Source organism: Capsella rubella, unplaced genomic scaffold (assembly GCF_000375325.1).
Source record: "Capsella rubella cultivar Monte Gargano unplaced genomic scaffold, Caprub1_0 scaffold_4, whole genome shotgun sequence".
Classification (NCBI taxonomy): Eukaryota; Viridiplantae; Streptophyta; class Magnoliopsida; order Brassicales; family Brassicaceae; genus Capsella; species Capsella rubella.
The window spans coordinates 14,659,054-14,670,712 of record NW_006238920.1 but is presented as its reverse complement, the minus strand read 5'-3'; the positions used below and the strand labels follow the sequence as shown (position 1 = coordinate 14,670,712).

Sequence of the window (11,659 nt, the reverse complement as noted above, 5' to 3'; positions counted from 1 at the left end):
CATCTTTCTTCTCCTGATGCCTACTCTGGGACAGGACTACAGACAATGCTCGCTTGCGCTCTCTATCACGTGTAATATCGTAAGGCTCCTGTTTATGCCAACACATAGTAAAACAACATTTAGAGAAATGCTCACTCTGTATAACACGACAAGGATAGATTGCCACAATAAACTAAAAATATAGTATATAAGATTTCATAGTTTGCTATGAAGAAACATAAGAGGATGTTGACCTTCATCAGAGGATGGTTTGCAACATCTGCTGGAGACTGAGCTCTAGCACGCAGCAAGGCCCGGGTTACTACAAAAGAAAGTACGTAAGAGTCATCTCAGTACTTGTATTGTTTAAATGAACACTGGCGCAACATGAAATAGAAACAGAGAGATAAAAGATGAAAACAAATGAAAGGACAAGGTAAAAGTGAACGTATAATGGTCTGAAAACAGATAAGGTGCATCATATACCACTGTAGTAACGATCCTTCAATTCCTCGACAGTCCGTGATACCGGAAATCGATCAGCTATTACAACAAAGCGGAGATCAAAATTTTGACAGAATTCAAACAACTGATCTGTCTCTTCCTTGGTCCACACCTGAAAGTTGGAGCACAATCAACCAAGATGACATAATCCAAAACAAGCATGTACAGAAACTATGCAGGAAATGTCTATACTTCATAGATAATAGAATCAAACAGAAACTCTTCCTTGAGCAGACACTTACAGGATCCGTTAAATGATTCTCATACTCCTCGTCTGTGTATTTCAAAATATCAACTGACTGCATTCACGCAAAGATACAAACAATTATATAGGAGTTAGAAAATGAAGTCAGAAAAAGCAGAAACTGAGAGAGGAAAGTGAAAGTAACTCAATGAAACTAAGAGAGACAATCATGAACGCAGTAGAATACCTTGTTGTATTTGGCAAAGGAGTAATCACCTGTCGGTGGAACATTATTCACCACTCTAGCCTGTGAAGATATAAATTCCCAAACGCATGGCATTAGAAAGAACGAAATGGTTAAGCTCTTTCAAACAATGGCGTTTTCACAGACAAAGAACTAACCCAATGGTAAAGCTGCAAATCATCTTTCCTAGCAGAACTGGTGAAGGGGAGCCATTGCCAAGCAACCTGTGAGATGATAAGGGCGCTTAGCATACTAACACTAGAATCATACAAAACAAGAATCAACTCAAAACTCAAAACAACAAGATAAATCGTAAAAGCAGCAGCCGACCTTTTCATCTGCAGGAGGACGGCGCTTTAAATGGGCAACATCAATTGAAGGCATAAGAGGAGCAACGCCGCCGGTAAGCGCATAAACCTGCAATTCAACAACGGCGACGGAAACTAAAAGTCATTGAAAAGCTAATAAAATCAATCGATTCCGAAGGATTATTTCGGTTCGTCAGAACTCACCTCGCGAGAAATGCCATCGGGCTTTCTATGGGACTCTTTCTGGGGTCGAGATCTCTTCTCCTGCGTTAAGGACAGTGGAGTCTTCGGCAACCCGAGGATGTCCTTTGCGTCCGTACCACCCATTGTAATTAGGGTTCCGAAATCATCCCGTCCACGAGCTTGAGCTTCGATTCGACCAGGACCTACTCCGATTCAGGAGTTAGGGTTTCCAACACTTGACTGATTTCAACGAGGGCGAAGATTGGGAATTGGGGGTTTTTGAGCACTGGCGCAACATGAAATAGAAACAGAGAGATCAAAGAAATCATTGACTCCACTTGTGGAGCTAAAGCTTTAGCAACCGAAAGCAAGTTCAGCATTCCTCCTCTGACCAGTAAGCCTGCACAAGGAATGTGTAGACTAAGCGGTTTTATAGTATAAAAGCTTCTCTTAAGCGACTGACATGAGAGAATGGTTTACCCGTAAGAGACTTCAGTATCAAGAAAAAGATCTATGTTAGACATGATATCTAAAGTCTAAAGAGACTAGCGATCCTTTTGCATGGAACCCTTTTTCGTCCCATGTAAGTTGATCTCTCTGTCCATTTGCAGCTGGTTAATGGTTATCTGAATTGCACAATATCAACAAACCGCTAATCATTCATTACTTTATCTACATGTTCTTAAAGTCATTAAAACAGTAACCATTACAACAACTAATTGTAAGTAAATAGCGTACAAGGTATATGGTAGAAGCGACAGTTCTCTGTAATCTATTACTGCACCCTGAAAAGTAAAATAAAAGCAAGTGACAATATGGTAATAAGGAAAAACATATAAGGGATTAAGTTTTCAAACAACCTTTGCATCTGGACTTAAAAGCACATAGATGTTACAATGTCTCTTATATCAGTGTAGTCAACAACGAAAAAACATCCCATATTTCAAAACTTTCCAATTAATCAGTCCGCTAATAGAGTAATTATCATCCAAAGGGTTGAATGCTAGTATGCCACACAAGTCACTGTGTGAGCAGGGTGAGGTGTTATATACAACAAAGAAGTAGGATGAAAATACCAAAAGAAGAAGATCACTAAAATTGTTTTAGGAGAAAGTTCTGAGACATTCATCAGGACCTACTCTTCATACGCGGACAGTCTCATCCACAGAGGATGACAGGAGATACTGAAGTACATGAAGAACGGTAAGAGGACATATATGGCATAAATCAAAGATAGTATAATGTTGGACAATATTTATCCCTTTCTCTGACCAGGTAAGATCCAAGATTTCACCTATATGACCTACAAACTCATGAAGGGGCTTCTCTTATATATTGAAGATCTTAGAGGAGGGTAACACAACGCAAGTCGAATCTGATGGTTTCCTCATACAACTTGCACTTGCAATTTTATTTTCTGGTTTGTCATTGTGAATTTTCAGATACTCAATCTTCAAACGTTGGTCCACGCCAAAGTAAACACCAGAATGAACCTTGCTCAGCCACTTCATACTTGTCTTCTCTCTATTCCTCAGTTATGCTCTAAATTTGGACAACGCAGTCTTCATCAGCTTGTGCTTTGTATTTCCCATCAGGAGAAAACTCCATGGCTGAGATGGAGCCATCATGCGCTGAAAACTCTTGGTCAATACACAGAGAAGAGAGCTCTATAAACTGTTTCATTTGGTATCTTTTTCACTCAGGCAAGTCAGCTCAATGGCAATCCCACTGATTCACAGTCTATAGACTCAAGGACATGTGTCAACACACCTAGCTTAGGATCATCTCTTTGACTCGATGGAGAAAGGAGAATTGTGAAAATCGCCAACGGTATACTCTAAACCTGTAAGTAACTTAACGATCTGGCCTGGATTCAAACATCTCAACATGCTTAAATAAAGAACAGAGCAAAATTGTGCAGAAAAGGGGAAATCAACAGCACAATTGTAAAAAATCCTCATAATAAAAGAAGTTCTCAACTAAAGTAACACATTCAGAGATATGGTAAGAGATAAATTAAAGTCACCAATCCATCATAAGAACACAAAATATATTAATTTATAGAAGTTTTAATTTATGGATAAATTAATAATTATCATCTTATAGAAAGATTTTCCTAATTTGGAATTATTTTTCAAAAAAAATATTTAAAAATAAGATTTAATCATGATATTTAGTATTTTATATAATCAATTACATAGAAAATAATTATTATTATGTGTTGGAAGAGAATGCTAACTATTTTTTTATATTAAAATATTAGAAATAAACTCTAACAAAAATTAATGTGTCTATATATATACATATATTTTGAAAATTTTACCTAATTATTAATTTATAATATTGATGGGACCATATATTTATAAAGCATTTTTTTAAAAAAATATTATCTTATTATTTTATGGAAATATATCTAAAATTACATTGGTTCCAGGTTGGGACCGGAAAAATTATTAATTTATATAGATTATTAATTTATCGAGTATTAATTTATAGAGGTTTTACTGTTGTAAACCGAAAAAAAAAAGACATAACTAATTCTAAAAGACTTATTTATTCTAGAATCTTTAAAAAAAAAAGGAAAGGAAAAATAGTGCACAAACTTTAGTTCGGTTACCTTGTTCATCAAGCGGGATTTGTTCTTTGGACAATTTAAATAGTTTTACTCTTTCTTCGACATGTACAGAGAAATAAGAAATATGATGTATATATTCAATAGAATGGCAACAACCTTGGGAGCAACTAGCTCGATCTCCAAAATGTCTGGTGTAAAAAACTCCTCCTCCATGTCGAGCATGGCTCCTTGTGCTTCTAGATCATCATGTCGTTATGTAGTAACCGAATACCGATTAAACTGAACCAAGTTCTTAACTAGTTAAATTTCAAACCATATGAACCACAAAGAACCTTTGACGAATTGTTGACTTTAATTTAGTTGTATATATGACTCTAATCGCTTTTCCGTATTACAAAAGCGATTTGGTATTTCTTGTTATACGAGAGATGATTCGGTTATGACGGAGATTCTATTATTAGAATTTTCGTTGAATCTGTACTACTTGTTTAGTATTTTCAGACTTAATCAAAATTTCAACCGATTATTCCTTGTAAACACACGGTGTTACCGGATGTGATTTTCGATTGAAATTGTTCTGCAATGTTTGATGCATATATATATTTTTTTCTTTTTTGGCCGAAAGTAGTGGACATAATTGTTGTAACATAAAAGTTTATGTGAACAACGGTGAAAATAATAATAAAAATAAGTTGCTGTGAATAGCTAATAATGTAATAATTAGGAAAATGTTTATGGATTAAATTTATGATTTATATTATTTTATGTTTCATGTACACACTTTATTTGCATATACTTGTAATATTAAGTGGTACACAAATGATGCAATTAGAGATCACATTCACGGAAACGAATATATTAAAAATTTGACTTTATAGAATTCGCTCTTTCTCGATGTTTAAAACCCTGACGTCCTCACCAAGAAAACATATACTATTCCATCCGCTTTCCCGCCAGTCCCAGGGGCAAAAAAGTCAAACTAGAGTTGACATGGATTCCTTGTATAACCGAATCCTCAAACTTGGAGTGCAACGTGTAGCTTCTGGACACGTGACCGTAACCGTAATACAGAAGAAGAGATATCCAGACAAGAAGAATAATACAGCCATGAACCATCCTACTACTGGCCCGAGAAGAAAAAGAACTGGAGTCGGATGTAAGAAAAATGTAACGTTACGTATGTTAGTTACCAACAACGAAACTAGGTTTCCAACAAAAAAAAAACAACTAGGTGTTGATATATGTCAAGGTTTTTTTTGTTTTGTTTTAATATATATGGTCGACGTACTTTTTTCTAATTATAAGATGTAAAATTATAATGTCTTACACCACCTCCAACAAAGAGAACCCATCATAAATTTTTAATATTTTTTTATTATAATTTTTTAGAGTGATTAGGACAACATTATAGGGTATTTTAGTTTTTTAAGATACTTCTATAATGTTAGTCTTATAAGAGATAAAAGTTGTGTTAGACGAAAGAAGACAAAAAAAAAGAAAAAAGCAAGAAAAATAAACATGTTAGATTTTTTTTTTGTTTCTGTAATTCTTTTCAACCAATCAAAACTGACCACATCACTATTTCTCACAGGTTCTGCAACCTCTGAACAAAGAACAGATAAGTACATATTTTTAAATTTTCTTTTTGCTTTTTAATGTTGAGATGCCCAGAAGAGAACTCCCCATAGAGGTGTCCTTAAGTTGTCTACTGTCTAGTCATCAGAAACAAGAGGCTCTATTCTCTATAATTTTTTTTATAATATATTTTTACCGTGACATATTGATAAAATGTAATAATGTATGTAGAAAAAACCATGTAATAATATATTGATCGGTTAACATAACCACATGAATTTAACTAAAACCAGACAATATAACCTCAATAGAAAACAGTAAATTGTACAAACTATATGGGCCTTTGGGTTTTTAGGCCCTTTTAATTTTTTTTTTTTTTAATAGTGATTGTGGCGATGAGGGACAGATGGAGATGAGAAATTTAAGGGTCAGATACATGACACGTAACCAAAGAAAAAGAAATGATATGAAGGAGGGACCTCTGTATCCCCCGACCAAACCTCTCAAACGTTTGTTTCTTCTCTTCCAAAAAAAAAAAAACCCTAAACATTTCTCAGTTCTCAAATGGCTTCTCACATTTCTCAAATCTCTGGTACGCGGCTCTGTTTCATGGCTCATCAATCGGTTGATATTTCTCAAGGCAGTTTGAAGGAACCTCGTAGAAGCAAATAGAAACAACCACGAACCGGATCTACGGCCAAAGATGAGATCCCCGGTGAGTCAGTCAGTCAAGGCAATCTTGCCAAGGTTCGGTTTTTGTCTTCTTCTGCTCTTCATGCCAGGTGTCGACCCTTCGTTGGCTGGTGTTTCTGGAGGGAAAAAAAATTCCGAAACTGAAAAGAACCACGAACCGGATCTACGGCCAAAGATGAGATCCCCGGTGAGTAAGTCAAGGCAATCTTGCGAAGGTTAGGTTGTGGTCTTCTTCTGCTCTTCATGCCAGGTGTCAACCCTGCATTGGCTGGTGTCTCGGGGGGGGGGGGGAAATTCCGTTAGAGCTGCTGCTTCTCTCTCTCTCTCGCACTCTGTAACCGACTCTGTCTCTCTCTAACCGAACACAGTCCTTGCCCTCTCCAAAAAGAATTCTATCAATCCAGAGCTCGAAGAATTTTCTCGGAAAGTTCTTCTCTACTCTTAAGCGACGGACGAAACTAATCGACGGTAAAATCTCTTGAAGTTCCTTCACATTTTTCTTCTTCTTCTTCTTCTGATATCTTCACAAGTTTTTTGGTTTGATTTTGATCACAGTCGACATTGTCAGCGACAGAAGAATTTTCTCAGAAAGTTCTTCTTCTCTTAAGCGACGGTAGAGGCTAATCGACGGTAAAATCTCTTGAAATTCCTTTACATTTTTATTCTTCTTCTTCTTCTTCTGATATCTTCAAGTTCTTTTGTTTGATTTTGATCACAGTTGACATTCTAAGCGACAGAAGAATTTTCTTGGAAAGTTTTTCTTCTCTTAAAGCGACGGTAAATTCTCTTGAACTTCCTCTACTTTTTTTTCTTCTTCTTCTTCTTCTTCTTCTTCTTCTGATATCTTCTCAAGTTCTTCGGTTTGATTTTGATCACAGTCGACATTTCTTTTTAAATTTTTGATTTCCAGCTATTCATCAAATTTCTCCGAGCGTATTTCAACTTTGAGAAAGGTTTCTCATCCATCCCTTAGGTAATTTCCAGTTTCTGCAACCTATGGTACGATTTGATTCGATATTGATCATGTTTTATGATTGATCTCGGTTTTTCTCAGGAAACGCTTCTTTCTCATTAAGCTTTCTCAGAAATCTCTAAGGTACTTTTTAATTTCTGCAACCTGTTTAGAATAAGAGGATTATATGTCGATATCTCTCAGTTTCTCAGGAAACGCCTCTCAGTTTCTCAAGAATTTGGTGCTGGTTTGATTAAGATTTGAAGTAGAACGGCATTATGATTGTATCTTTCTGAAGTTCTTTTCAGAAACTTTAGCTTTTTTGTGTCTGGATTAGACTAAAAGTTGACTGGAATGTGATTGCTTGTTCTATGACCTTATCTAATTTCCAGATGGAAGAACTTCTAGATGATCATGAACCTCAAGGAGCCATGTTCAGCTTTGATACCGAAGACGTAGATTACGATAAACTTTATCAAGATCATCCTGTTTGCAACCAAAACTGCTGTCATTCTATGGCACACAATTGGAGACCCTCTCACCAAGGTAGCCGATCAAAAATTTATTTCCATTTACGAGAAATTTTTTCCTTTTTGTTTAATATCTGTAAGTATACCAAAACTTAGCTTAAAATCCCTTTGTAACATTTTTAATCACCTTTTTTGTTTCAATCTCTGGTAAAGTAGGACATCCAGCACCCGGGATTGATCCCACATCTTCTGTGCCTGTGGAAGGTATGATCATAGCTGACCAACCACCAACTGGTTTCTAATCTGATCTTTATGTTAACCTAGGTCATAATCTGATCGTAGATTATATCGAATCTTCTGTAATCTCATCTTATTTTCAGATGCCTCAAATTCTGTTTTCATAGATGAGGCTATTATAACAGCAATCGGAAAGCGAAACACTGGTTTGTGATCTGTTAACCTTAGTGTATAGTTATTACTTAATCAAATCAAATATTGTCTTTCCTTTTATTAGTTTATATGTGATCGTAATTCCAACTATATATCTTTATAACAGGTCCAGCCTTGCGTATTAACCCTGCTTCCGGTATGTACTGACTACTAAAGAAACCTAGTTCCTTACTAAGTCTTGTCTTTCCTTTTCTTATTTTATATTTGATCTGGGGTCATAATCTGATCGTAGATTATATCGAATCTTGTGTAATCTCATCTTACTTTCAGGTGCCTCAAATTCTGTTTTCATAGATGAGGTTATTATAACAGCAATTGGAAACCGAAACACTGGTTTGTGATCTGTTAATCTTAGTTCATAGTTATTACCAAAATCAAAACAATTATTGTCATTCCTTTTATTAGTTTATATGTGATCGTAATTCCAACTATATATGTTTATAACAGGTCCAGCCTTGCGTATTAACCCTGCTTCCGGTATGTACTGACTACTAAAGAAACCTAGTTCCTTACTAAGTCTTGTCTTTCCTTTTCTTATTTTATATTTGATCTGATTTATATTTAATTCCAGCTACTGCTTCAACCTCTGTGATCACATCTAACCAAACACCAAACGGTTTGTAATCTGATTGTTATGTTAACCTAATTCATAGTTCTTTAGCATTTTAAATCTTCTTCTCTTTTTCAATTATTATATGTAATCTCATCTTTCTTTCAGCTGCTTCAGATTCTGAGATCTTAGATGAGGCTAATATGATAGCAAACCAACCGCGAAACACTGGTTTGTGATCTGTTAACCTTCGTTTTTATTAGTTTATATGTGATCGTAATTCCAACTATATATGTTTATAACAGGTCCAGCCATGCGTATTAACCCTGTTTCCGGTATGTACTGACTACTAAAGAAACCTAGTTCCTTAATAAGTCTTGTCTTTCCTTTTCTTATTTTATATTTGATCTGATTTATATTTAATTCCAGCTACTGCTTCAACCTCTGTGATCACAGCTAACCAAACACCAAACGGTTTGTAATCTGATTGTTATGTTAACCTAATTCATAGTTCTTTAGCATTTTAAATCTTCTTCTCTTTTTCAATTATTATATGTAATCTCATCTTTCTTTCAGCTGCTTCAGATTCTGAGATTGTAGATGCGGCTAATACCATAGCAAACCAACCGCGAAACACTGGTTTGTGATCTGTTAATCTTAGTTCATAGTTATTACTAAAATCAAAACAAATTGTCTTTCCTTTTCTTTGTTTATATGTGATCGTAATTAAGTAGTCATTCTATGGCACACAATTGGAAATAGGTTTCTCTCCTCTCTCATCAAGTCTTGTCTTTCCTTTTCTTATTTTATATTTGATCTGATTTATATTTAATTCCAGCTACTGCTTCAACCTCTGTGATCACAGCTAACCAAACACCAAACGGTTTGTAATCTGATTGTTATGTTAACATAATTCATAGTTCTTTAGCATATCAAATCTTCTTCTCTTTTTCAATTATTATATGTAATCTCATCTTTCTTTCAGCTGCTTCAGATTCTGAGGTCTTAGATGAGGCTAATATGATAGCAAACATAACGAGAAACACCGGTTTGTTATTGTTAACCTTAGTTGATAGTTATTACTAAAATCAAATCAAATATTGTCATTCCTTTTATTAGTTTATATGTGATCGTAATTCTAACTATATATGTTTATGACAGGTCCAGCCATGGGTACATTCCTCACTTCCGGTATGTACTGACTCCTAAAGAAACCCTAGTTCTTTACTAAGTCTTGTCTTTCCTTTTCTTGTTTTATATTTGATCTGGTCTAAATTGAATTCCAGCTGCTCCTTCTGAAGTTCATGGGTTAGTAGACGTAATGAAAGGAACAATGTTACGTTATGAAGAAAATGAGTTTGAGAAGAAGAGACAGCAGCAGAGAGACCATGCGAAGGCATTAAGAGAAGCTCGGGATAAGAAAAGACTGGCGCTTTTGTTGAAGAAACAAGGTAAGGGTAAGTAGACAAGAAAATGAAGAGGAAGGGTTTGAAGGAAGAGGAAACAACGTTCTTGTGATGTTTTTTTAGCATATGCATTTTGATCACATTGCAAATTTATAATAAAGCACAAGGAAGTTATTGACCTGAATAAGATTGTTTCGTCGACCATCACAAGGTTGTTTCTTACCCCATCTTATATCCGATTTTGTTAAAGGGAGAACGAAGAAACAAGTATTGGTAAATCTAGAAACCATAACATTTGCGATTTGGATATAGGATCCAAATGATGGGCCGTAAAAGGTTAATTTCAAAATGCCGGCGGGAAAACATCCGTGTGACCTGGAAACTTCGGAGGCGACCTATTCTTTTGTGCTACGAAACTAATTTTTGCAATATGTTCTAAAACTCTTTCTTTTGTGCTACGAAACTAATTTTTGCAATATGTTCTAAAACTCTTAGGTAAAATGTTGCCGAAGACTAAATTAAATAAATTATATAGTTTATTTCGTGATAAAAGGGATTCTAAAGAAGCTTATCAAACTCAATTCCTAATTTTTGCAAAATGTTCCAAAACTCATACAGTACTTAGGTGTTAAAAACTCACCGATTCCAACAATTTATAATTGTTTTTCACCTTTTTACAAAAATGGATTTAATGTTATGATAAAGACGACCATTACGAAGCTTTACTAAAGTTAATTCCTAATTTTTGTAATATGTTCCAAAACACAGATGTTCTTTGAGTTTTGGAAAATTCTATAGAAAAATTAACTCGGTTTATTCATGAAAGAGCCCCTTTATCATGGTAACAAATCTAATAAGTTTTTTTTCTACTTGAAATACATTTCGTTCATTAAGATATGTGGTAAGTCAATCGCGACTTCATTAAGCAATATGCTTCCAGACAATAATGACTCCTCAAAGTTGATTTTATGTTAAGTCACAAGACCTACATTTTACGGCAAATCTGTCGAAACGCATGCAAGTTTTTCAAAACTTCCTCCACTCATATCAAATGCCACAAAAATCAATCTCAATACGTTTGTTCCGTTGTATACTTATACTTCAATACTTCATCACCTTCTTGAGATACGGTAACAAAGGTTTTAATTTACGATTAATTCATTAGCTTCATTTTTCTACATGACCGTCGTACTGTAAATGAGTTGAAGAACCGGTGTCTTCAAAGAGTAAAGAGACTTGAAATCACAAATGGAAAGACTTAACAACTCCAAACGGGGCAGTGACTGAAATCACCGGAAAAAGAAAAAGAAAAAAAAAGGAGAAATACATACACATGAAAAATTGCAAGTCAGTATACACCAGAGTACTTATTTTTAGAGATCAGAGGCTTTCATCTTCCTCGGACGCTTATGAGCTGGTGAAGGGGTATCTGCTTGTCTTCCAGGACCCTGTAGCATTCACAAACATATTTTAGTTGAGATTTAAGTTTATATATATATATATATATATATATAGATACAAAAGTTTATTATTAGAGAAATCGATATGAAAATAGAAGAGGAGACTTAGATCTGGACCACCTTGCG

At 35.0% G+C, this 11,659-nt stretch overlaps 3 protein-coding genes across 15 annotated transcripts in view; 1 reads left to right on the top strand and 2 right to left on the bottom strand.

Annotated features, from left to right (window-relative positions):
- Nucleotides 1-1,802, bottom strand: part of LOC17889891 (SWR1-complex protein 4) — a 3,632-nt gene extending 1,830 nt beyond the window's left edge. Inside the window, exons 1-8 of the mRNA XM_006296498.2 lie at nt 1,424-1,802; nt 1,242-1,328; nt 1,070-1,135; nt 915-974; nt 726-782; nt 466-595; nt 234-301; nt 1-88 (exon numbers count right to left, since the gene is read on the bottom strand). Coding sequence (XP_006296560.2) covers nt 1-88; nt 234-301; nt 466-595; nt 726-782; nt 915-974; nt 1,070-1,135; nt 1,242-1,328; nt 1,424-1,546 — 679 coding nt within the window. The 5' untranslated portion in view covers nt 1,547-1,802. The remainder of the gene's footprint in view (nt 89-233; nt 302-465; nt 596-725; nt 783-914; nt 975-1,069; nt 1,136-1,241; nt 1,329-1,423) is intronic.
- A 4,265-nt stretch (nt 1,803-6,067) lies between these two features.
- Nucleotides 6,068-10,300, top strand: LOC17887894. Of its 13 annotated transcripts, none has more exons than XM_023784350.1 (18): nt 6,071-6,713; nt 6,801-6,875; nt 6,964-7,022; nt 7,156-7,218; nt 7,300-7,341; nt 7,590-7,743; nt 7,881-7,931; nt 8,048-8,110; nt 8,224-8,253; nt 8,388-8,450; nt 8,565-8,594; nt 8,689-8,733; nt 8,845-8,898; nt 8,973-9,002; nt 9,097-9,141; nt 9,653-9,715; nt 9,829-9,858; nt 9,954-10,300. In XM_023784350.1, exons 6-18 carry the CDS (start codon nt 7,590-7,592, stop codon nt 10,130-10,132), a joined length of 837 nt encoding a protein of 278 aa, XP_023640118.1. In that variant the 5' UTR covers nt 6,071-6,713; nt 6,801-6,875; nt 6,964-7,022; nt 7,156-7,218; nt 7,300-7,341; the 3' UTR covers nt 10,133-10,300. The 13 variants fall into 13 exon arrangements, with proteins under 13 accessions (XP_023640124.1, XP_023640118.1, XP_023640119.1 ...); XM_023784351.1 differs by lacking the exon at nt 9,097-9,141 and adding an exon at nt 9,506-9,550 and having other exon boundaries at nt 8,836-8,898; nt 9,662-9,715; XM_023784347.1 differs by lacking the exon at nt 9,097-9,141 and adding an exon at nt 9,506-9,550 and having other exon boundaries at nt 8,836-8,898.
- A 901-nt stretch (nt 10,301-11,201) lies between these two features.
- Nucleotides 11,202-11,659, bottom strand: part of LOC17889897 (SWR1-complex protein 4) — a 3,466-nt gene continuing 3,008 nt past the window's right edge. The window contains exon 15 of the mRNA XM_006293483.2: nt 11,202-11,528. Within this exon, the coding sequence (XP_006293545.2) occupies nt 11,447-11,528 (82 nt within the window). The 3' untranslated portion in view covers nt 11,202-11,446. The remainder of the gene's footprint in view (nt 11,529-11,659) is intronic.